The 26,368-nt window shown below is 42.5% G+C and overlaps 1 protein-coding gene across 9 annotated transcripts in view; it reads left to right on the top strand.

The window, feature by feature from the left end:
* LOC120552354 (partitioning defective 3 homolog) overlaps positions 1-26,368 on the top strand; it is a 382,624-nt gene that overhangs the window by 284,644 nt on the left and 71,612 nt on the right. For all 9 annotated transcript variants that reach the window (XM_039790356.1, XM_039790350.1, XM_039790354.1 and 6 more), the window contains 2 exons: positions 9,742-9,870; positions 17,578-17,880. In XM_039790356.1, coding sequence (XP_039646290.1) covers positions 9,742-9,870; positions 17,578-17,880 — 432 coding nt within the window. The remainder of the gene's footprint in view (positions 1-9,741; positions 9,871-17,577; positions 17,881-26,368) is intronic.

The raw sequence follows: 26,368 nt of genomic DNA, 5'->3' as shown, positions 1-26,368 counted from the left end.
GTGGCGGGGACATTACGCCGAGGCCACCCGGCGATAACAAATGCCCCTTTAATGCCTGTTAACGATCGCTGGGTCACAGTGTGATTCCCGGGGAGGAAAGGAAAACTCGCTCCCTTTTTCTTACTCTGACTTATTGGATTTTTTTTACAAGGGGTCTGTGTGCCTCACCCCAGGTAGAGAGTGTTTACTCACCACAGATGCAACAACACGAGGAGGCCAGACAAATCCGACAGCCTTGCCTTCCTAACGAAGCACTATTAAAATGACATGCCACTGTCAGGGTTTAGCCCCAGGTGAAGCACTGTGTAGAAACCACGCACTGCTTCATATTGGCCTTGCATTGGACAGGGATAGGAGAAGGTAGAAAAACAGGAATGTGTGAGTGGGAGTACGTGCGTTACTCCGAACTTTCTGCTGTGTGCTGCCATCAATAAGACGATGATAATAACGTCTCTTGATTCTTCTTTGAGATAATTTTTTATGGTGCTTTATAGATTATCACCATGAAATGCAGTAGGTAGAGGCGTAGTTATTTATTTTCTTCCCGACTACGACAAATACAGTTTCGGGGGATGGGGGGCTCAGACACCACATCACATCACACATCTGCGGGGGACTTCGCTCTGGGAGATTTGGATTAACTTTCAGGTTGGCCGAGCAGAAACCATAATGATTCTCTCTGTCTGCCCTTGAAATTATCTTCTCATCACTTACTCAAATTGATAGATGCAGTTACTTTTTTCTTTCAGGCTCACCTGTTCCATTTGCAGATTTGACTAATGCCAAGAGATTTAACACCTCATACGCGAGGTTGAACCAGGTGGTCCATCACATCCCTGCATTCGCTTTGAAAACCCACACATTTTAGGAGCAGGAATAGACAGCTCTTTCTGCTGTCTTGTCTCCCTAAGTCAGCAACTTCCTGTGAGCAAACCACAAATTCCCCACGGAAGATGTCAAAACAGATTAGCTTCTCTCAAATCTATTCCCCAGATTAAATGATTGTAACAATCAAACTGGCTTTGACGCTTTGCATAATTTACTTTTTCTCCCTCTTTTGAAATTCTGTCTTTGACTTTTTACTCGTCTGTTGTGCTGCAGCCTTGAAGTATTATTACCCTGTAAATCGATAAAGAAGATATATGAGGCATCCACTGCTAGTGGTATAAACCCTTCTGTTTTCTGTGATATATGAGGATGTATCATATTGAATGGAGTACCTACTGTATTTACTGACTTCTTTTATTGTAAAAGCAGACACATACAACAAAGCCAGCTACTCAGTAATATGCCTAATGTGCACCAGCATTTGAAAACATTTGATTTTATGAGATGCTGTCGGCAGAAGTCAGGGCACTTTGATTGAGCACTTCAATTTCACTCTCAATGTTTCATCGCATCAGTGGCAGTCACAACATTAATAAAGCATATATTATATATGACTGACGCATGTTAGATTACATGCCACACAAATGAGGTTTGATGGCCAATCAGACATTATTGGGGCCAAACAGAGATGAATAGCACAGAGCAGCTCAAGCTCTGAATGCATTCTAAAGGTTATAAATATTCCCCGCATCTATCTTGATTTATGTGTGCATATCACTATCCTACTGATCAAATCTGCAACTTACTCAGCTGTCGTGTTTTTGCTCACGTAATCGTAACTGAATGTCTTTCTACCCCGGCCAGGTGCTTTTTGCGACGTACATCTCCCCTCACCATCGTTCTTTGTCTTTTGAGGGCCCCTTCTGCATTTGTGTATTCATCACTCTTACCTGCTGTTCGGCCACAGTGGGATAGATGCTTAGGAACGGACCATTAAACAGAGCTTCGGTCTGGTGGACTGAAGCAGAAAAATAAGATCAAATTTCATGAGGATGTAAATGGCATAACATTGTTTACCTTGCTTTAATGGAGATGTGAGGTCCGGCTGTTGCTGTGACCATCGCTGGTTGGAGGGTAGGATTATTCTGTTCCCAATGTAATTCAAATTTGTTTATTATTCTGGAGCCCGGATAGCAGGCGCCCATATATAGAGGTTCAGTCCTCAACGCAGCGGGCCCGGGTTCGACTCCGACCTGCGGCCCTTTGCTGCATGTCATTCCCCCTCTCTGTCCCCTTTCATGTCTTCTGTTGTCCTATCAAAATAAAGGCTAAAAATGGCCAAAAAAAGAGAAAGAAATGTGTTTATTAGGATAAACCCCTTGAGATGTGTCATCTTGTTTTCGAGGGGGTCCCAACAAATAACACAATCATTACAGAGGAGAGAAAGAAAATACAATTTAAATAAAAACCCAATTAGCAATTAGCAATACTACAACGTACATACAAAAAACAACAACAACACATGCATACGTTCATCAATACATTACAACCACTAAATGGCCAAGATGGCCATTGAGGGCTTGACATTAACTTTTTGAGGCACTTGTCCTTCGGACAAGTACATTTACGTTTCACTTGTCCATGCATAAAAGTCACTTGTCCGGGTAAAGATTCATCATTTTATAAAAAAAATTGTGTTTTGCTAATGCAGAATTTGAACAAACCGTTGAAAGCATCCAAACACTATCAACATTAATACAATTCTGTTGAAACTGTAGAAACAAACGTGCCCCAACAATAGATTTCCCCTTCAACAAGAAAAAAGGATCTCCAGACTCCATAATACAAAGTAATATGTTGCACGCCGGTGTGCAGAAGTTAATATATTGAGATTCTAAGTCAATATTTTAAAGTTTGTCATTACTTTCAGATTCCTAGTCAATATTCTAAGTTACTTAGTCAATATATTGAGATATTAAGTCGATACTTTGAGATATTGAGTCAATATATTGAGATTGTAAGTCAATATTTTAAATGTTTTTTAGGTTTGAGATTCTTTGTCAATATTCAGAGTTACTAAGTCAATATATTGAGATACTAAGTCAATATTTTGAGATAAATCAATATATTGAGATACTGAACAATATAGTGAGATATTAAGTCAATATTGAGATACTAAGTCAATATTTTGAGATAAATTAATATATTGAGATTCTTAGTTTATATTCTGAGATACTAAGTCAATATTTTGACCAGAGGTAGTGGTGACTACGGCTTGTTTATTGCTAAGGCAAAATTAAATGATTTATTAAAAATGTAACAACAATAACTTATTTCACCAGTAAGTTCCTGTTAAACGACAAAAACAACCACTGGATAGGAAAAGGGTATTTTACAACAACTTTGAATGCAGCACGACGCTGGCGCGGCAAATTTCAAGTGAACGCAACATCTGTGTTTTTCCGACAACAGCAGCGGCACACTGTCATATGTTCCTCTCCAGTGAAATACAGACAGACACACTTTTACACCGTTTAGCTGTCAGCATTTTAACTGTTTACTCCAGCTGCTAGCTAACGATAGGCTAACGTTACTTGCTGTTGAGTGTAGTGTTAACTAGCGTAACATGCGGCGATGTTTAGGTTGCCCCCTAACGTTCCGTTTCGAGCATCCAGAGAAGCGCCAGGCATTTCAGTGGCACCGCGCGCGTAATTCGGTCCGGTAGATAACGGTCGTTAAGGCACCGGTGCCGTATTAGCACCGAGTCTCTCCTTTTCTGTCAACGATGTGGCGAGGAGGTAACGTTAAGGCGGAGTTAACAAGCTAACGTTAGCTAACTAACACCGGCAGGTTCACCGTGCTTTCATGCTGCATTGCTTCCAGAGAACGAGCTGAACAGGGGGCTGGGTCTAACGTTAGCGGTCCGCTGACCGGGATTGCGGGGGAAAGAAATTATCGTTTCAAATCAGTAACATAGACGTAATGAGTGGCACATGACGTGAACTAACATGGCATTTTAGTTTGTTTGAGTTTTAACTTGTCCAGTGGGACAAGTAAATTTCTCTTCCACTTGCCCTACAAAAAATCCACTTGTCCCGGACAAGCGGACAAGCCTTAATGTCGAGCCCTGGCCAAAATAAGTAAACAGTAGAATGTGAGTTGATCACTAACTACAGTCAAATATAAACATTAGGTATAAACAGTAGGCATAAGGATCGACTGCATCATTAAAAACAATGTGTCAAGAATCATTGTCCATTTCAAATAGCTACTTGAACATTTATGTACTATCTAATAATAAATAATGTCATCAATATTCCCAGGTTGTAATTATACTGCAGTGCAGCCACATTAAAAAGAAACTGGTCAGACCTTTGGGCCTAAACAAGTAACTCTTTCCCAAACTGCAAGGTACTGTAGTTACTCCATTGTCATTCTACCCATGTGTTGTGGCTGCCAATCAATATCTTATTATCAAGCCTCATCAACCTCACTCTCAATACGACTAGCCTGATGCCAGCCCGGATTAATGCCAAGGATGCCAATACTGGCTCAAGAGTTTTACAGAAACAGCTTCTCCTTGGACACTGATTAACTCCAAATCATTACTGTTTTTTATTGGATTTTCTCAAATGAGACACTTATCTTCCAGAGACAGGTATACAAGTCAATACAGTTTGCAGTTTTTATACCCACACTGGTACCAGAGATTTCTGTATTTTCCTGCTGAGAAAATGTTGAATGTAGAAATATTACATTAGGGTTTGCGCGTCAGTGGAGGTTTGGCGGCTAATCCTGTGTTCCAGCACGGCCCCCACTGGCAGAGCAGAGCCATGTTGTGAACCAGCAAGTGTCCCGATAGCCTTCTAATAGCTCCGGTAGTATCGTCCATTTCCTCCGCCTCCGCTTTGATGTGGTCCCTCCTTCTCAGGCCACCGGCGATGGGGGAATAGCGGGAGCTGCTGCATGCCCAGGGTCCTGCTCAGTCTAATCCGCCAATATGTTTCACTATGACAAATCCCTCACTGTATTGATGTTGATCCAGAAGAAGAAGAAGAAAAAAAAGTTGATGGCAGAAGTTTGTCTCCCCTTGGGTTATTTTATGTTTTTTTTGGGGGGTGTCGGATCAAAAAGAGACTAAGAAATAAATTGGAAGAGGAAAAGAGGAAGGTGAATTTTCCTCTGGAAGTTAATGAAAGTCCTTGAAGTGAGGCGAGGGAAGCTGTCACCTGCCCTGAAGACAGATAGCAGGCTCACTATTATTAGCATTCCCAGCCCCAGCCTGGAGTTTTATGCCTTACTAGAGCCATTTGTTGATTAATTAATCAGGTAATGTATGCTATATGTGCTACAAAAGCACCCACACTTGCTCCCTTGGCCTCTCCTGGGCTCTCTGCACAACCATAGACCAGAATCTCCTACCAGGCTACAGCTACACATTCGGAAAAATTACAGGTCTAAAGCAGCTAATACCAAAGAGAAACCATTTGCACAAAGGTCCTGCTTTTAATATTAAGTAAAATAATAAACATCCGTGAGGGATTTTTCATGAAAATATTCACTTTCACCGGCCCAAAGTCAACCTTGTCTGATGTAATTTTTTCCACTTTCGGAGAAAGTTTTCAAACTGTCAAATAAAGCTCAGCTATGAGGAAGGTAAAAATAAACTGGGATTGAAGCACCGTGGGGCTGGGAGACTGCAGAGCTTAATGCTTTTTCCTGGTCTTCTGTCTGAAATTGAATGGGACCGTTTAAAAAAGCCCATGTGGAACATCATAATCAATGTCTGTGTGTACAATGCAAGAAAATCGAGTTATGTTATGTAATACAAACAGTCAATAAAAACCCAGTCCTTTTCTGTGATTATATTTATTGAATTTCTTCTCATGTCCCTCATCCCCATATACTTTCTGCTATTGCCTTGTCTTTACAATCATCAAATGTGTTCATATAAGTGGCCTGGTTTCCACCAACCTGACAATCATATCACAGTATTTTAGAAAGTTTTTATTGAGTTTTCACATTTTAAACTAGTAACATATGACATTAATACAGAAACAAAAAACAAAACTAGAGGCCATGCTGTGACGGGATCACACCAGCCGCAACGCCAAATCAGGCCGGGGGCATTAAGTGGGGGGCGCCCTTCCCTACTTCCTACCCCCTTCTGACACCCTTGCTCAACCCTCTCAACCATAACTATACCTGTTAGGTTTCGTGACTGTATCTTGCACGGTTGCGATGTTATTGCGGTGACAAAATCTGACTGGCATCATTGGGTAATCAGAAATATATGCAATTCCTATAATCCCATGTTTAAAGAGGTTTCCTTTTCAGCATCTATTTATTTAAGTGGTTCACTTTTCCCAACTTGTTCAGCTTCTCTTCAAGCTATATTTTACCCAACTATCTGTCCTTTCCTTATGTAATCTCTTTAACCTTCCTGAGATACTCTACAGTGCAGTTATATACAATTATTCATAATTGTTATATTGTCCCAAAAACACTTTTTTTTTGCAGCCTTGGTATGATTTGCTTACCTTGAACGGCAGCTGGATTCTCGCAATATCACGAGATCACACTAGAATCACGGAATCACATACCACACGAAAATCCATTTTGTCAGGGTTCAAGTAATGCGTTTGTGTCTGAACTATCAGCTCACTGGACCAATCAGCATCCTGTTAGGAGCTACTGGCAGCTACGGCCGTGGTTTAGGTGTCTGTGACTGCCGCTACTGTTCGTTCAAAACAACAATGGTGGACGTGATAGACAGATGGTTTATCTAATCACCTGCAAGGTGTTTTTTGAGAACGCCTGCCCTTTTCCAAACAGTTTCCAATTATGGCTTCTCAGATGGTTCTGTGTAACAAACCATCTGGCTCCTCAGGTTAATGATTTGCCTCCAGGTCACCACAAGCCCTCACTGCTTGCTGGGTGGCTAGTTGGATGCATTTGATTGGGGATGCAATGCGCTAAGTTCTTCCATCAGAACTCTTTTCAGACCCGTCAGTTAGAGCTGTGTTAAACACATTTTGTACCTCCTTGCTCTGAGATTTTTATATTTACTCTGACTCCCATTTGGTATTTATGTATAGCAAGTGTTGAGCCTCCCCTGCTTCCCCCTACAAGGCATGATTAAAGGCTGATATGCCCCAATGCCTACCCTGGTGCATCCACAATAGCCTTAAAGGAATATTTCACCGCTGGAAAGCTGAATATATCTTTAAATTGGGTCACTTATGTAGTAGAAATGTGAATTTTTTTTTTAAATTGGTGCCTTCTAGGCCGAGAAAAGCCAGAAAATGTGTTTTGGTCTTATATGGATGAAAAACACCAAATCCCAGAATGCACCTGCTTCGTTGCTTTGAGTCCACTCCCAAGCCACGCCTACCGCTTGACAGACAGACAGAGGCATTCAACTCAACTCAAGCGTGTTTTATTGTCATTTCAACCATATACACGAAACAACGTTTCATCGTGACTCAAGTGGTGTTACACATTTAACATATATAAAAACGACATTAAATAAAAACGACATACGAAACAGGCTACATTTAGTACAAACACTTTATAGGCTCCGTAAAGTTCAGCTAACACATACTAGCATTAGCGCTTGGTGGGCTGTAAACAACGAGTATAAACACAGCCGTGAATTAGCGTGGAATGTCGAATGGTCGGCATTTAACAGTCACAAGCTCCACCAGCAGTTAGCAGTAGCTAGTTGGATTTTATTTCTACACCAGTCCGTTTAACACAGCCCACCTCCACGGGCCGGCGAGAGCAGCCTGGTAGCTGGATAGTCCCGGTAGCCGGTACACTGTTGTTCAGCCATGTTTCCACAACAACAAAAACACAGCAGTATCTGAACTCACGTTGGGAGTTTCGTTAAAGGAGGATGTAGTCCAGCTTGTTGTTTAATGAGCAGACACTTGCAAGCAGGATGGCTGGGACAGGTGGACAGCTAGCGTTAGCTTTCCACCTAGCCGATGAGGATGTCCCCTAGCCGGCTAGCGGCATTGAGCGACACCGCTGGTCTCCGTGCAGGCAAAGCTCACGTAGTGTGCGGAATTGCGCTGTTATATAGCGTTTCCTCCATATTCTCCGATCTGTACCGATGTATCCGGTGGTACACACGTCCGGTAGTTTGAATGCAGATAATTGTTGTAAATGTTTTCTGCTGAAAACCGAGAGCCTGTTTAGCGAAGCTTCAAGATGGCTGACAGTCGTTTTCATCGAATACCTCGGCCAGACTCGGCAGTCCAACCTCTTAGGCGTGTTGAAAACATACGGAAGTAGATCCTACTACTGGCTGTAGTCCTTTGCCTCTGGCCCAAAAATCTTCCAATGACGCAAAATCTTCATTTACGTCATCGGAAGATTTTTTCCAGGCCCCAAATGCAGAAATCTCTCATCTCAGGGGGACATGAGGGAGGGAGGCACGGTCATTCAGAAATACTATCGGGTTTCTACTGATACAAAGCTGAATGCTAAATCGGTGAAGTATCCCTTTAATTATACCATTAATGTCCGTGCACTGACCAATCCTCACCTATTTCATGAAACAATCTCTCAAGTGTAATTATAGAATAATAAAGAAATTGTTTAACTTATAAACATGGTGTCCAAATGGTTGCATTCTCCATATGCATATTTAATTAGGGTTTTCCTGCCCATACATATTGAAAACCACACACCATGGGTCAAAGTAGACAGAGTAAAACTGTATTTTCTGCATACAGATGTGCTTTTATCTCCATGTGCAAATCATGTGCACGTCCTGGATATCTGTCTCTAGTACTTCCTTTTTCTGTATCCTGTCATTTTGCATTTCCTTCACAGGTGGCACCAATGGGGAGCAGCAGGAAATGACATCATGCTTTCATGATATGGCCTTTCCTGCTCTGTCTCATCAGAGCGTTTATCCTTTATCTCGAAGTCCTGTGCACATGTACAAAAGTTGACAGCTGTTGTGTTATCCACAAGCACATTGTCATGAGTAATGAAGTCTCAGCCAGTGGAGTCAGTTAATAGAGTTGTCCACATATTTAGTTTGTGAGTGTGCAGCCCTGTAAATGTACTGCGCTCCGTGTCAACTGCATAGCTCCTTTCATTTTCCATTCCTCATCATATTCTCACACCCCTCAGTCAGCCAGTCTCCAGTCATTTATTCACCCAGCACCCAGCTCGGTCGGCCTAAGGAATTTACGATCTTTGGATTGGCTTATTCTCACCTCGCTGTAAAGCTGTAACGGATTTACCGCCACCAGTTTGTCACTCCCGTCATTAAATTTGTAAAAGTTTGCGACGCTGCCTCGAAAGTTACAAATGATGCCGGCGAGCTCCGTTGTTTCCTCAACTTACATTTTGCCCGGTTGCGGGTAGTTTGTTCCCTCCTCGCTCAAAATTAAATCATGAGCTGTCACTGCTCCCATCACTCTAAGTAAACTCTACAGCTCAGGGAGGGAACGTGGAGCGCATCCTTACTTTTAAAAAGATTTTTCTTTTTTTTTGTTGCCATTTTCCACTTTTTACAGACTTACTCTTAACACCACACACTGAATTGTTTCTGCTGTCCTGGATCGAGACTTGGCAGGGAGGGAATTCACCACGTTGAGTTATCTTTTGATATGGCTTGATGCATTTTGATTGCATTTATATGAAAAAAGCCAAGTTATTCTTTCAATAACGAACGGGTGCCGGGGGAGACTCCCCCTGAGCTGTCTTCCCAGTGCAATCCCGACCTGAAGATTTTGACAGTTTGACACTTTAATTTCCTACCGAGTATTTCACCTGAATTTCTCGCACAAAGAAGGGACATGCTGCTGTAAAAATAAATGTCCATATTGGGTTGGAAATTATTAAAGTCTGCGCCTCAATTAAATCCTCTCTGCCGTTCTCTTTTACTTTTAGGTTTGGAAAGCACCGGAGGGATGAGCGACCAGGAGACAGGATGGAGAGAAAGGGCTCCAGTAAATCTAAAGCTGAGGACATGCAGGCGTCAGAGGAGGAGACCTTGCGGATGAGGCTGGAACAAGGGAGGTGAGTGCTCAGACAGAGCTTTGGCTCGCTAAAAGCTTCAACAATTAAGTCCCAGCTGAAAAGGAAAAAAAAAAAAAGAAAGCACTGCTAACCGGGAAATTAGCAAACTACCTAATTAGCAAAATGGCGGAGCAAGGTTGGGAAATTCTGGGAAAGTACTCCGATGTCAATTTGTGAAAAGTCCCTTTCTTTTATATCAGTACATTAAATAGATCATTTATGGATTGTTGTTGCCTTTGCCATTCAGAGGCGCTGACCTCTTAATGGTGCTCGTAGGCCCCTGTGGATTTGGCATGATGGAATGGTGCTCATTATAATAGTGAAATCGATGTGGCACTGCATTTGTCTACTCCTGCAGCTCGGCCAGGTTGTTAATCGCTCAAGAATACGCTGTTCGCTTTAATCCTTCCCTCTTGGCTCTGTGTCCTCTAGTGTTTGTGGACATCAGGACGTCCAGAAGAATAAGGCGAGCCATTGGTTTTGCCGCGTGCGCCTCATCCCTTAAAGACAAGCCCCATTTAATTCTCTCCAGCAGGGAAGACGATATTGGTGGCAGGGTGAATAAAAAGACAGCTTGCTGCCTCCATTGTTCTCCACCAGCCAAATGAACTCAGTAATCAAACTGCGGTGCGTAATGACAGCTAATTGAATAGAAACAATAGGGCTTGATACCGCTCCCTCATATGACGAAGGGAGAGAAGGATGGATGGCTGTCGAAAATGCATGGTACCACAAACACAAACAAGTGTGTGCACACACACACACAAAAAACAAAGACACAAGGCCCTCTCCCTTGCTGAATGGAACATCTGGAGGCCTTGCTCAAAAAGCTGTAGCACATTTCTTTTTGGTATTCAACTATGACTTGCAGTGATGGTCCTCTCCACTGAGGGTGCGAACCCCTCTGGCTGAGGGCCTAACACATTTCCCTCTGTGCACCCTGGAGAACCAGCATGCCAGGCTTTCCATCCAGATCTGTCCCCTTTGAGAAGCTCCCAGACGACTGTCATGCTAAGCAGCAGAATCGACACAGACGCACAGTCGGCATGAGATATGTAGAGAACATGCCCCCCACAACCCCTCCCTCCCCACAAACACATACACACTATTTACATCCTACTTCTTTTCTTTCACCGCTGTCACCCAATTTCTCCGTCTGCTACTTGTATTGCAGCACGTTCTCATTCCCTGTCTTGTTTGTGTCCGTTCTGCATGTTTGAGCTCCGGTCTCAGCTGCCTGTGCAGGAGGGCAACCTAATTCTTTCCTTTTGTACCTGTTCCCAAATCCCATCACTCAGCCAGGCTGGGATTGTCCCTCGTTTAATGGAAAGAGAATCCGGAGGGAAATCGGGGTGGGTAATAATAAGCCAACCTGCCATGAAGACAAGTCGATATTCAAAGCATTAGGGTTCAGCAGGACGACAGCTCAGAAATCCATTACTTCTTGTATTTTTTGGTTGCACTACTGCATTACTCCAAGGTGCTACATTTGATTGTCTTAGTTCTCTGCTTAAGGCAAACACTCTGATTGATTAGAGTGCTGCCACAGAGACAGGACCATTTCAGAGTGCGTTCATGAAATTATGGATTGGACCGTAACAGGTTTTTCGACGCTGGCAATCGTCAGCCAGCACAGTGTTTCAAGCACGACCCGGGATGGGCTGCAGCCAAACTCCCGGCTCGGCTGACATTAGCGATCATTAATTTCAGCAGACAGCAGCTTTTAGCGATTCAAAATAGGAGTCAGCGAAGAGGTGAGACAGATTAATTCATAAAAACCTGCCCTTTTTACCCTGCAATAAGGCAGCTATGGTTATATATTTAAAACTCTGACCTTGATATGATTCATGCAATGTATGGTTTGGTCTGCGGTCCTTGCAGCCACAACCCGTTTATTTTGTAGTACAAATGTTGCTTTGTTGATATCTTGTCAGCCTCTTATGGATGGAAGATGATAGAGAGGAGAGTACATACAACTTTGACTTCATTGCTAGATGAAGCACAGTGCAGTGCATCCACTTGATGGAGAGTGGTCATCAGCAGCATTTGTTTTGCTAAAATCTTTTATTTTATTTTATACAGCTCCTGTGATTGACTGTTTTCATGCCTCATCAAGGCAACATTAGCATCTGTGGTTAGGCTGATCTAAATCTTTGTTTATCCCAGCGGTGGCAGCCATTACTCTGGTCTCTTTATGCCTCTGGACTGCACCCAAGACACCCCTATCTGATTGGCTCATGTTGAGAGGACTGGAGACAACAAGCTCTCTGATTGGACCTTGGGTGGGTTGGCGGGCACCCGTTTCTGTGACTATGGCACTCATTCATACAAGGCCATGGGGGAGAAGGGAGAGAAAGAAAGAGACAGAGGGCAGGTGGTGTTGCTGGAGCTTCTATCAGTCTCTGACTTATCTCTGCACACGCTAGCCCTGAAACTATATTTTCCTGGCCAAAGAGGCAGGCACACAAAGACAACCTGACAATGTTCCTTCTTCATTTTCCGCCTGAACTGAACTCCATTCTCTCTGTCTTTCTCTGTGGCAGCTGATTATGATGTCCATTCTCTCTTATCTGCTTGGCTTCGGTTGGCTTCTAATCAGCGGGCAGCACTCTACTGCTACTCTCTGTGTACCCGCTCCCCAGACCACAGCAGAACACATCACTGCTTTTTTTATCCTCGACAGTTGCCTGCTTCCTCTTGTTTGTTGTTTGACTTCCTGCTGACTCTAGACAAACAAAACCTGAGCAGTGATTTTGGAGTGGGTCAGTCGGCACAATTCATATTGACAAACCGCAAAACTGGATCAGGCGTGAGAATGTGGTCTTTTCTTTAACAAAGGAGAAGTTCTTCTATTATACAATGTTCAGGATACACTGAACTTAGTGCCACTAATAAAAAAAGAAATAAGACAATTTGCTATAAGGCACACCCTTTCTTTTTAGTTTTTTTATCACAGTGATTGTGGTGCCAACGTTATAATTCCACTTTGTCAAACCATCTAATTATTTCGGTGTCCTATTTGAGTCCCATTTGCATAGTGAGTTCAAAGGAAGCTCCAACTGGCTGATTGGGAAGTGTGATTACATTTGTAATTATATTGATACCTACAGCAAGTTAATGTGATTGTTAACACTGTGAATTAACACCACCGAAGTTGGACAATTATCTCTGTGATTGCATTATGCTGTTATGGGCTAAGGGTCAACACAAAAGGTGGGCTATCGTAGGTTTGCGATTCTGCACAGACAGCTGCATGCAGAGTCATTTACTGCACTTTGATTAGCTTCAGATACATTCTGCACTTCAGAAACAATGGAATAAGTTTTGGTGAGGCGGGATTGAAAAGAAAAATCTATTCAAGGCAGCTGGATGAGAAAGTAAAAGAGCAAATACATTCTGTTTCATCCACCACGGTAACAATGCATATTGAAGAGGCAGGCTTTCAAGCTTCTTAGTATGTTGACTTCAAAATGAGTGTCTGAGTACAGACAGCCCCCCCTTCTTCTGCATCTCTCCCCTGCCTCCCTTGGGTAGATTACACATTGACAAACATATGGAGAAGGAGTCTGCTGGCTTTGTTGGTCCAAAAAACAGCCCTGTTAGATAAATAGTGAGATTTATTCAGTGTAGTGAGGAAGGACTTGAGGTGGGCTGACACTTTGCTACCAGTACACCCCAAGCCTGTCATTCTACCAATATGATGTGTTAAAGTAATTACTTGATGTGACAGTCTTCTGCTTTCACATTCATGTGCTGAAATTAAGCTTTGGCAACTATATCATTGCAAATTCAGTTTTAGTTGATGTGAAGGTATCCACAGTTAATTTAGTGAAAATGAATGACAGGAAAAATAACAGAGAACAGAAAAAGTTGAAAGGGAGGAATGTTAAAGAAAACATATTGTCATCTGGCTGACACATAATTTTCTTGAAGACATGGCCAGTCACTGGATTAGGGGTTGAACTTGAACTGCCCTAAAAAACCTCATAGACTGTCTAGACTATCTTTTAGCCAGGAGGAAATGACTTTCCACTGCACTGTTATGAATAACAAGCAAGTAGGCATTGTATTTTATTTAAAGGTACATGTGAGGTCAATTGTACTTCTAAGAATATAGAGTAAAACACAGACCACACATGGAGAAACTGAGCAATTACTGATGTAATAGAGGAATTATCTTCTTTTTTGTCATCAGTCTAATTAAAAGGAAAATGAAAATCCACAGTTGGGCTGCAATGAAGCACTACAGCTCGATTGTCCCCTTTTTGAAATAAAATATCCCCGGGCTGGTTGCATTAAAAGCTACAGTGTCCTCTCCTCTCAAACGTCGTATCTTGTAAGAAGAGAGGAGAAGGGCTGGTAATTGGGGCTGTACAGTAATAATGTGTTTAGTGTGGGCAGCACTTTCCTCAATGTTAACATGCTGGGCCATTAATTGGCTAATGGAGTATATATGGTACAGCGCGGGGGTGGTCTCTCAGGAGAAAGTGGGGGAAGGAGAGTTGGAAGTGGAGCAGCAGTTGCAGGTTGCCTAAGAAGAACACAGTGAGCAGGTGTGGGTGTAAGGTTATAGCTAATCAGCCTATTACAAAGCAATAAAATGGCTTTCAAATTCCAGTCCTGTTTCCTACTAAATACATTCATAAACTACTAATTTGTTTGATGTTTTGCTGAACTCTGCATAGAAGTCATAGGGAGGAGGTTGTGGTGAATGGTTGGTATTCAGAACTAAGGCCCTTTTTTATGTAACTATTGTAGCTTAAACAAGTGAAATATGTTGACAGTAACTATTTAGCAAATTCTTTCAGCCAAACAACTCTGTGAGGCTATACTTAGAGATAGCGTTAGCCAGGACCAGTCGGGATCACATTACTGGCTGTGTCTCAATTTGTTTTTGCGAGTAACATACTCGGGTACTTTAGCTATATAATTCAATGTGAGTACACAAATGTTAACATGACACAAAATGCCCGTCCCTTGTAGCCGTGATAAATTAGCCTGAAGCTAATGCTTAGCTACCTGTTCAGGAGGAAATTAGCCAACTCGGCGTCCTTTTGGGCTCCAAGCTGTCTCCATCTTTCAAATACATCTCCAATATTTACCCAGACGGGTTTGTTACGTCTCTGGTCATGCAACTGTTAGAAACATGCCAGGGTTTTTTATAGGTCAGGTAGAATCTAATTGATCCTGTTCGTTTGTTTGCTGCTTTCATGGCTGTACTGACGTTACAGCTGTAGCGCGCTGGGTTTACGTTTTTACAGGTATATCTGGCAACCTGGCCTGACTGTCAGAATGGGCAGTTGATAACAACACACAGGTAATGTAGCATTCAAATCACAGCTGCCACAATGAGACCCACTGCCAACTGGTGGAAACTTAACACTATTGTATGATAGTCCAGCTTTTCTTTCTGACAGCTAGAACAAGTTGGAATAGACCTCTCACTGCAGACTGACAGGTTTGGATTGTGGATACGTTTTATCCACAAACACACAGACGGACAGATCTTTTGTACGAACAAAAGAGCCATGACTTTTCCACTGAAAAATGTGAAGGACGTGATGAATAGAAACAAAAGCTTATTTTCAAAGTTGAACATGGTAATGAAACTAATGGCAACAGCATGACTCACATAGTATCTCGTTTGGTATTTTAGCATGTTAATATCCTTTTATTGAAATGCACCTATTAGCTTTATCCATGTCAGACTCCTGAGGCCTGGCAGAGAAGTCTCTCTCTTTTAGCTTCATGTCGCCAGTCTAGCCAAGGCCATTATCTCTTCCCAAATGTCAATATTGCCATTTTTATGAATCTGATTAGTCTATAAAACGCCAGAGGGTTTTGAGATCCCAACGGACTTCCGTGAACCTGTGGTAACATCATTGCCTGGTCCTTCCTGGCAGAGATCTGACATCACTTTAGCCAGATGGCAGGTGAAAGGCCTTCTGGGAATTAGTGTTTTCTCCCTATGAGGCTTGTTTTCTATTTCCTGACAGGGCAAGCTAAAGTGAGACGACTGCGAGTGCACACAACTGTGCTGTGAGTTGATAATTTCCATAATGTACAGTACCTGGTCCGCGACAATGCAGAAATATACCAAACCAGCTTAGAGGCTTTATAGATGACTGCATATCATGCAACATTGCATCAGGCCTCCATCAAAATCTCATTCCGCAGATAATGCTCAGAAAATGGGATTTTGGACAGCTAAAAATAAACAAGGCAGTCTATGGGTAGGGTGTGGGAATTGGGTTAATTCGGCATTGAGAAATGGGGATTGTTTGAAATGTGATTACTGTTATTAAAATACACAGACATGGGAGAGAGAGTTAGGCTTGGGGGGATTCCAGCTCTGTTCCAAACCTGTCATTCATCTGTGAAGAGCAGCGGTGGGGGGGGTCAGAGGTCAGTTATGACCCGAGGTAATAGGGAAGTCTATCACCAGTGGGAGGTTGCATTCTTGTATGCATGTGTGTGTGTGGATGTGTGTGTTACCGTACTGCAGGGATAAAACATCTGGAACCAGTGAGCAGTCTGGTGGCTGCTGCCAGGGTCACCGCAGTGGGAGGTCAAACCCCCCCCCCCTGTCCTCAGCCCTTCTCCTTTCTACTCCCCACTGTCCACCTCCCTGCTCCTACAATGCCAGCTCTCCCCGCTCCCATGCAGCACCATGACTGAGTCTTGTTAGCTGCGGACAGATGGGCATTCACATGGAACCTTTCTCTAAGACAGGAAAAGCCCTGTGAAAGGCTCTGTTGTGTGCAAGTGGTCCCGGGGAGAGGAACGGCATAGAGGGAGAGGAAGGGGCTGAAAGGAGGAAGAAGAGGGCTGAATGTTTCCCTCCCTCCTCCTCTTGTTAGAAGACCTGAGGGATAAGATCAGTGCACCCGCCTCGGCCCTCTAATAGCTCATGGAAAGCCACATATTTGAATATGATGGCTTGTCTTCTCTCACTACAGTGGAATCATTTTTTCTACCATCCTCATTCCCTGTTACTCACTGTAGAAGAAGAAAGCCACTTTAAAAGTTTGAAGAGGAAAGGCCTCTACCTCAGGTGTGGCCAATATCTGAGATTAAACTTTAAAGTTGGAATGTAAGCCTCTCTGAGTCTTGGGTGGATTATTACAATTGGTCTTTTTTTTTAATTATTTTTTACCCCATCTCTGTGTTGCCTCCTTACTGTACATTTCTTACCAACTTGCCACTCAATACCTCAAATACCATCAAGTGGTTGTTTTCTACCACTAGGTACATTTGTTTTTCACAAAGCAACATGTAATTCGTAAACTAGCATCTTTGTCTGAGTTCCTAGTCAAACAATTTAGTAAAAACAACATGGAAACTGAATGTGTTTCCATGAGCAGAGCTGAAATTTTTTTTTATAAATAGGCTTCCTAAGCATCAAAATAAACCATAAACTCCTTGGAAAATTTAGAAATAATCTTTTAAGAACAGATTAATATTGGTCAATTTGAAATGGTTCTTTTTGCACTAGCTAAAGTTGACCAAATACACAAAGGCCAAGAAAATGAAGTGGCAATATTTTACAGACATTTCAAACCATCCAAGACCACTTTTAACTGCTTAAGAATTAATTAATTAATTTGCCAGGCTGATTATCTGAAACGTTTTTGAAATTTGGCATTTCTGAGCATGATGTTTAGTTTGCCAGATGATTGACACTTCTCTTAAATGTGTTTATCACAGAATACAGGCCAAGATGCGGGAGCTTCGGGAAAAGCAGGCTAAGGAGAGGGAATATGCTGAGATCCAAGACATTGTCGGCGGTGCCTTCAGCTCAGATGAGGAGCACACCTACGCCGGCATCGGATCATTAGACTCGTCGGTGGACAGCAGCAGCATGGAGACTCACAACCACCACTACCATCTCCCCCAGAGTCCCCAGAGCCCTCACCTTCCCTTGAGCCCACAGGACAACGGTCCACCCCTGGAGGCTCTGTACGCCCAGGTCAACAAGCCACGCAATGGACGCCCTGCAGCTCCAGACAGGTAGGGGGCGCCCAAAACATACTCCATGTGCAGGCGCTGCAAGGCGGTCGACTCAACATACGCATCCACAATACTCAAGGCTCAGCAGTATGCTTTGTAATTCTCTACCTTTCTCGTTCATTCAAACGACACTAACTAGCTTTGTGCCTTGTGCTTATGCTTTGCAACAATCTAGTTCATTCACGCCTCATCTATAATTTATAAGCAGTGGTGTGATTATGTTTGCTCACTTTTACTTGTGTTGCTCATGCTGCACAGAAAAGCAATGAATTTCACACAGGGTTATATCGCTGCCTCATCCCACAAGGAATTGCCCCGTGGCAGCAGGCAGAATCCACAGGCAAGGGAAAACAACAACAAGAGCCTATCAGTCATTCTCCATGTGCTGGAATTTAATATCATGCAGTCCTTTATTCCATTATCCTTGGATCACAGCTAATCCTTCCCGGCCTCTCACACCTCTTTTAGAGAGTCACGCTGCATGTGACTTCAGCTTGTTTGTCGCTGGGGGATTGTATTGCTCATAACCTCCATGTCAACACAAATATTTGATGTGACTACAACGGCGCGCGGAGCTTTAGTTTCATATTACTGTATTGATAGCCGATTGCCAAAAAGTCTGCGTAAAGTTATCACATATGTTTTTATTTATGTATTTATTCTCTTTTATCGCTCCAGTAAATGGAGTGCAGCTTTACAACTTACTTTTCACTTAACAAAGCCTATCATACAACGTCGACAAAGTCCAACCAACAGTCCGCAAAACCTAAATCAATCCAGCATTGGGATGACCAGTGAACCAGGGAACATGCTGGTGGAAATCTTCTATTGTAGAGAATTGTAAAATGGATAAATATATCTCTTATCTTATTATCTCTTATTATTCACCTTAACTTAACATTTTATTTCTCTTAAATCATCTTAATTGAGCTATATTGTAGCATCTTGTTTTTGAAAAACCCCAAACTTATTTTGCTTTTATAAAATGTGTGTTCCCTCTGCTGAGTTGAAGGTGTTGTGAGGGCCACAGGTCTCCCGTACTGTAGGTCATATCCAGTGGTGACAAGTCAAGAGATTTCTATCCCCATGGTCTCCCAGAACCTTTCAGGATGTTATTAATGGATCGGATAATACCTACCGCCTGTGATTGACAGCTGTCACTTGGGGGCTGGTGACCTTTCACTGCTGGGCTCAGGTGGGGTGACCGGCTGCATGTGTTACCAAGCTGTGTGACCAAGAAACAGGGCCTCAAGTGAGTGTGTGTGTATGTTTTTTTAAGAGGATTTACAGAGGCAGAATCTCCATCCTGTAACACTCCACATGACAGTCAGAGTAGATATGACAAGGTTATGTGGCCCCTCTGATAGCCGGCTAAATCCATGTGCCAATACATCCGGGGCTTAGTAAAGGCCACTGATCCATATGTCTAAAGTGAAGGTTACCTCCACATGTTTCCTGTGGATAGCCTTGCTGTGTCATAACAGCTATCTACTGTAAACGATCCCACTTCCCAAGCAGAACTTAATGAAAGGTAGTTGAAAAAAAAAGAAGGCAAAGCAATGCTTGACTGGTGTTCAATGAGCCATTGTATTCAGATCACAAGACGTTAAGATGTTGGTCAGTGATAGACATGATGCTATTGATTCTCAGTGGGAATATCAATAACCTCTGTGCAGGGATACAGTATAAAAGCCTTAACATAAGACTACACTGAGTGATTAGTCTCTTTTTTTTTTCTCCCCGTTGCCAGAGGGAATATTAAGAGCAATCTGCTTTGTGGCGCTCATAGAGTAATAAAGACAAATACAAAGCACCCCCTGCATGAGGGATCCAATTGTAAACAGATGCTACATTACTTAGCTATGACTTTTAAAAAATATATATATATATATTTTTTTTTTATAAATTGTTTTATCCTTTAATATTTAAAATATTTTTTTAACAGGTTGTTTCTGAAATTCATCAGTTTCAAAAAACACATAACAAAAAAAGAACCTTTTCTTCTCCTTCCTGCTCTCTTGTTTTAGCAGTTTCTTGGAAACAGTGAATTCTCACCTTTACAGGTTTATATCAGCACAAAAAGCTTAGTGCTGCATGCTAATTATAAACACAAGCTTATATTTAGTTTGGGGTATTGATAGCGCAGTATGGAGTTTTATTTGCAGGGATAGGATTACCTGTCACAAGTGTTGTGATTTGATTTGAAATATGCGCCGCATGTTCTACACTGCATTTTTGTTTTGCACTCTCACTGCTTTGCATATCTTGTGTATGCCAGCCCGGCTGTGTGCCTGTAGCATTTGTCTTGCTGCCTTTGAGATATAATAATAACTGGTTCTTATTTAGCTCAGAGGCTTTCTATTTGGAAAAGGAGCTTGAAACACATTCAGATTCAAGACTCCTGTCGCTTGCCTATCATAACAAACATAAACAGTAATTTGCATTTCTAAATGAAAGTTAATGGCAATTTCATTGTCAAATGTAAAGCTCCAACGCAACCGAATGTGCAATCATTTCTGACTCTTCCATGTATCAAGACAGCTAAATTGGATTGAGAACTTTTGTTTTTGCCATTTAAGATGCAGTATGATTTACAATTCCTTCACTTTCTAACCCTGCCACTTCTACTTAACCTTACATTTTGGAGCTGCCGAACTTCCTGTTTGAAGGTCAGGAAAAAGGAAGTTGATGAGGTTTGTTAAGGGCAGGCTGCTCATTCCTGCCTGTCAGTCAGTCTTCAGTATGAAAGAGACGAAGGAGTTGTGTTTAACCCTGACCAGGATACTGTTACTGCCTTCTGAGGTGGGCCCTGGAAAAACACACTCTGATCAAAGGGGCAGATTAGGGATCCTGTTTTACAGGGATATATGAGTTATTATCTAGTCGAGTTATATCCAATGGTGGGTAAGCTAGCAAGTTGTAACACTCCTGAATAAACTGCAAGGCAACATGCAAACATAAATTTATTTTATTAAATTTTATTTGGATTGCCAACCCTACTGTCTATAATGGAAACAGGCCACAGTGTGTAGCAGTACCCAATTTACCAAATAGTTTCAAAGGGAGTTTGAGAATTCCATGCCATACAGAGAAGATACATTTGCTTATTTGTTTTTTTTATATTTTACTAAAACACACATAAAATACATATAAAAACAAAGTTAAGACAGCACTCTGTTGTTGGCTATCTGCCACTATCTCCTACAGCATAGCAAATAATATTATATGGGGATATTACTATGGTGGAAGCCATCTCCTGATAATCATATGACCTCTAGAAGCATTGCACAACTGCACACATCTTACCTTGTAAAATTGGGTCCAAGAACCAAGTAAATGGAAGTAAATTGAGTTGAAATTTGCTGACAGCCTTCCTTTTATTTTTTGATCTTCGTTGGGAAAAACACACCAAATGCTGAGCGGGAGGCAGTGAGCGTTGGAGGATGACTACACTCAAACTAATCAGTATCTCTAAAAGCCACCTAGTAAAACATCCGCATAGCTGGAAAGAGGTCAAACAATGCTGGTGTACCCAGGAGTCTAAGTTCTCATCCCTTTGTTTACTGTGCATCCCTCTGTGCTGTCATTACAACACAACATTTTAGTCAAGTAGAAGAAGTTTTTTTTAGATCCAGTTAACTAATTAGAGACACTGAGGGGCCCTTTGGTTGATGTGGGCTGGTGCTCCTGTTTGGAGGAGGTGGGATCCACATGCCTGCAATTGCCAGTTCCTATACATTATACTGTAGTTTTGCATCTTAGACTCCTTTTATGCATCATGTGTTTATACACATGTGCATTCATTTTGTGCCATAATAGAGGCATTCATCCATGACTCGCCAAAGCTTTCAAAGCTGCACTCTTGTTTATCCACTACAGTTAATAAGAAGAGGCTGCAGCTGGATAAATAGACCGGGTATACCTCTCTCTCTCTGATAGACCTTTGGTAATGGAGCTCTAATGGGAAGGTCAGTGGGACTGTAAAGCTGGAATGAGTCAGACCTGAGCCTATAAACCCTTGGAGATACAAGGACCCCTGGTTGCTCTGGGTGTCTAGAGATCCTGCCCATTCTGCCGTATCGGGTTTTACTGTTCCTCTACGGGATCACGGTACAACAAGAGCTCATTTGACAATTTATTACCAACCTCCACGTTATTAGAGCTGGCAGCACCAGTGGTGTTTTGACAGTGCTGTCAGACTCAGTAAAACTAAAGGGCACCAATAGAAACCCAGGATTTATTCATGTTAAGTTTTGTTAAGACCTTAAATAAAAGAAACCCACATATCATTTTTCGCCCTAAAAACCTGTGGCGTAAATTTGGCTCTGTTACCGAGTTTACGTAAAAGTTACTTGGGCGTAAACGCCTGAATAGTGTTTTTGTTTTTTTTTCAGTTGTTTTGTTTCACGTTATCAAAGAAAGAAAGTCAGACCCCGCAAAATAGAATGACCTCATTTCTCGACAGGCAGCCGACGAGTCAACCCCTCCATCTGCCGAGGGACCGTGGGGGTTTGGGTGACTGACGATGGATGCTGCGTTTCAGAACGACAACCTGACAGGTGCCAGGCTCGCCGGGATTTGTGGGAAGCGAGCGTGAAACAAAGCATCACCTTTGAAACGGCAATTTTGATTGACTGCTGCTCCCATTACCCAGTCGAGTTTCTAAAGCTCCTTAGAGCATGGGCGAGGAAGAGTCAGAGAGACACAGAGAGGAAGAGGTGGGGGGGGGGCACAGGGAAAAAAAGATATGGAGCTCACGGAGCTCAGCGATGCAAAGCCCTTGAAGTCCTCTGCAACTCCAGAGAGGCTGGCAGGCAGGCAGCAGAAAGAGAAAGAGAACCTAAAGAGTCCTCACCTAAAGAAAAACTCACTGTGGTGTTTACCGTCATGCTCCCTCCCCACTAAAACTCAGTCAGAACCTTCACTTTGCATGGTCTGGAAATTGGATTAAGAGGTAGCTAATGCATTTTCCGCAGCAGCTTTTCATCTCTGTAAGTTTGTGAGGATTTCTCTCCCACCTCCCCACTCTGAGGCTGGAAGACGTTGACGCAGGAGGTGAGAAACATTAATCTGCGGTGAGACGCCTCAGAGGAAGGTTGTTTTGTTTTTTTACAGATGCCCACTGCTGCTTAAATTTACCCTCCTGCTGTTCAGAGCAACAGGCCAAAAGAGCTTAATATCCTCACTACTGTTTGGATCGTCATCGCTAAGAACAGTTCTTTTTGTCTGGGTTTCGACCCCATTACTTTTTTTTGGATGAGAAAAATGTTCAGTACCATTGCAACAGGGGCACATAATCATTTGGTTTTATTCTGTGCTGGAATGGACCACTGGATGACTCCATTAAAGTAATGTAGATGGAGAGTAAGTTCTTACAAACCTCAACCACACGATCACTGAGCCAATCTGAAGTAATCGCTTTTTTTATTGTTTGCTGTCTCTTATTTAGCGTCTGTAATTAACTCCGCAATCAACAATCAGTGTCTGTGATTTTTATAGTCTATATTTTCATTTAGATGCAATCAAAGCGAGATTACCAACACTTTCTGACTGCAACATCTGTAGCTTTGATTAAATACTGCCTCTCAATAATTCATTGGTAAACAAATGCATCTTTTACGACCCCTGCATCTGCGTTAAGACTTTAATAACAGCCCTAAAGTCTCTAATAGCCTTTTCTTGTTGTTCTCAAGGGAATACAATTGATATGTCTAGCATCAAGGAGCAGTTTGCTCTAATGCGACACATACATTAGTTGTAACTAATTACATTTTACTCACTCATTGGTATCTCTGTTACTCCAGAGTGTTTTGTCTGGTGTATCCAGTTCCTTCACCTTCTGTAGGCTGCCAAGCTAAACACGACTTTGAGTAGACGCTGACTGTGTCACATTTTATTCCCAGGGCCTTGGCAGCATGTTTTGGCGCTGCATTTTTGTTTGTCTATGACATCTTCAGCGTTTTCCATTACTCCCCCTGAGTGTCCTTGTGTGGGTGTGAAATTAGTGTCACAGGGAATGTGTGGAGTAGTGCCTTCTCCTGCTCTAATTGAGAGTAAAAAAAGGACACCAAGGTGATGGGAAGAGTTCATCTGGAATGTTAGCCCCTGTTGAGAGAGCTGCCGATGTAATGAATGAGTTTGGGTGAATCCCCAGGTCAGTTGCTGGTACTGTTGCCTGCAGGACGTCCTCTGCACATGCTAAACCTCTGTATGATGCTTCGGTCCCTATACAGCTTTGGGAATGCCCCATGTTAACTCTGTATCGGTTACAAAATGAGGGTGCGATTCAGATATACTGACCCATTCTCACACTGACTTTTGCCCTTTCCTTCCAGCTTGCTCTGTGCTGTGGCGATAGTGCAAGAGGCCTAATGCACCAAATGCACATCAGCCTTATCGCAGTGGTTCTACACAGATAGCAACGTGTATCTCCCAGGCAAAGCAAGTGAATTATTTTTCTGGGTCTGCTTTCATTTTTTTTTACCCTCCCTTCTCGCTTCGGAGAAGGCCCTGTGGGATGGATGTGATGAGATGGAGCACACAGAAGGCAATTTATCCTCCGTTTGTACCATTACGTTCATTTAAGAAAGCAAACAGCCTGAAAGCAGATCAAGAAAGAGGGAGAGAGCGAGAGAGAGGGAGAGTGAGAGAGATATATAGACCCAGCTCGGCTTCAACTCTACATCAAGTGGATCAAACTGATTAAGGTTGCACGTGCATATGTATTTTATCAACATCCCTCAAATGGGAAGCCTGGAAGACATGCATACAGTACCTAATGAATTTTCACAAGAAGATGAAAGGAAGGGGAGCATGCCATTTAGAGCAGGCGTGCCCCAGCAGACAAAACGGGGAGTTGAGAAGGGGGGAGGTTTGAATATGGCCGAGAGCTGCCAAAGCCTCGTTTGTTGATCGGCACCGGAGGGCATCTTATACCCGGCAATCAGCAGCTGCAAATAGACGGTTAATCCCCCCTCAACACTCCTGAAGGCTGCCAATACCTGACACTGTAACTGACTGTGCTACGCCAAGGAGAGATTACCAAAATAGACAAGCATTTACTGAACCCGGCAAGTTTTTCTATACAGTTTAAAGTGAATGTGATGATTTGTTTTGAAAATGTTCTGGCGTTTAATTGGAAGAAAGGACATGGAGAACATGCTGTTAGCAAATGTGGGATGTACGTTTCTCAATCACTGAAATCCATTTTCACTGAATAACAAACTATGTGGTGCGCCTCTTACGTGAATCTGTGGTTTCTTTGTGAGAAACTCAATGTTTTCACATGATAGATAACCCAATTTCATAAACTAATCACAGGTTCTCCCCGCTAACATAGCATCACTGCTTTCATCCCTGCTACCCGCCACTCTCACACAGCCGCACCAGAAATAGGTCCGATGAGGAATGAAGGGTGGGTTTGCACCATGAACCGTGGCAGCAAGCAGATGACTCTGAAACCTCCTCGTGCTCCTCACCTTGCTTTCATCTTCAGTTACGCCGAATGTAAACACACACATACACACGAAAGTGACCTCACGGAGTCAGGCAGGGATGCTAACTGCTGCTTTTTTCCTTTTGTGGGTTCAGGTTTGCCAGCCAGCGAAGTGAGGCCAGGAAAGTTATTGTTTACTGTAAATTGAAAGCTTGTAGAGGCATCACAGAGTGTTTAGGGCTTTCCCTCTCACTGTAAATATAACTTGTGGAAAAGCAAAAACTGGGCAAAGAAGAACTTAAATAAAAGCAGAGCTCAACAGAATAAGGCACAGTAGTGCTGGCCAAACAGAATATTGAGGTAGGAAAATAGCTTTGAATAACAGTGAATACAAAAAGAAAGGTGGAAAGGATTAGAGTCAATCAATTTGTCATTGTATCAAGTCATTATTAGCCCTTATTCCAAATTAAAAATCAGTTTTGTCCAATGTCAAGATGATGGAGCTTACTCCCTGACTGAAAGAATAGGTAAATATCCAAAAACTAAGCAGCCTGCCTGCTCTCTTGCTAGCTGGTACTGTGGTTCAGCTTTTTGTTAGATGATGTATCTTATCTGTTTAAAATGCAAGAAATCATGGATTGCAAGTTTGTTGACGTATAAGCTCACTAGCTGGTTTGTTACATAGAACCATCTGAAAAGTTATTGGAAACTATTTGGAAAAGGCACTTTTAAAAACTGCTTGGCAGGTGATTGGATGATGCAACTTTCTATCACCGTCTATCACGGGCTAACTTCAACCAATCAGATCAAAATACCATATGACGCAGTTTTTCTTCACTACCAGCGGAGGAGGTTGGTAAACCAAACTCTTCGGGAGAAGAGTGAAAACATATTTTCCATTGACAAAAGACTTCAGTGCCGTTCTTTGCTCTTCTTTCAATGAAGAAATACCCTCCAGTTCTGATATAACTGAAGCTATAGCAGCATCAATGCTAACCTCTTTAGGAGCCACAATTGTTGTTTTGAACAGTCGCCTTTCCATGTCGTCACACA

This window comes from Perca fluviatilis, chromosome 22 (genome assembly GCF_010015445.1).
Source record: "Perca fluviatilis chromosome 22, GENO_Pfluv_1.0, whole genome shotgun sequence".
In the NCBI taxonomy this organism is placed as follows: Eukaryota; Metazoa; Chordata; class Actinopteri; order Perciformes; family Percidae; genus Perca; species Perca fluviatilis.
This window is presented reverse-complemented; position numbering and strand designations above follow the sequence as displayed.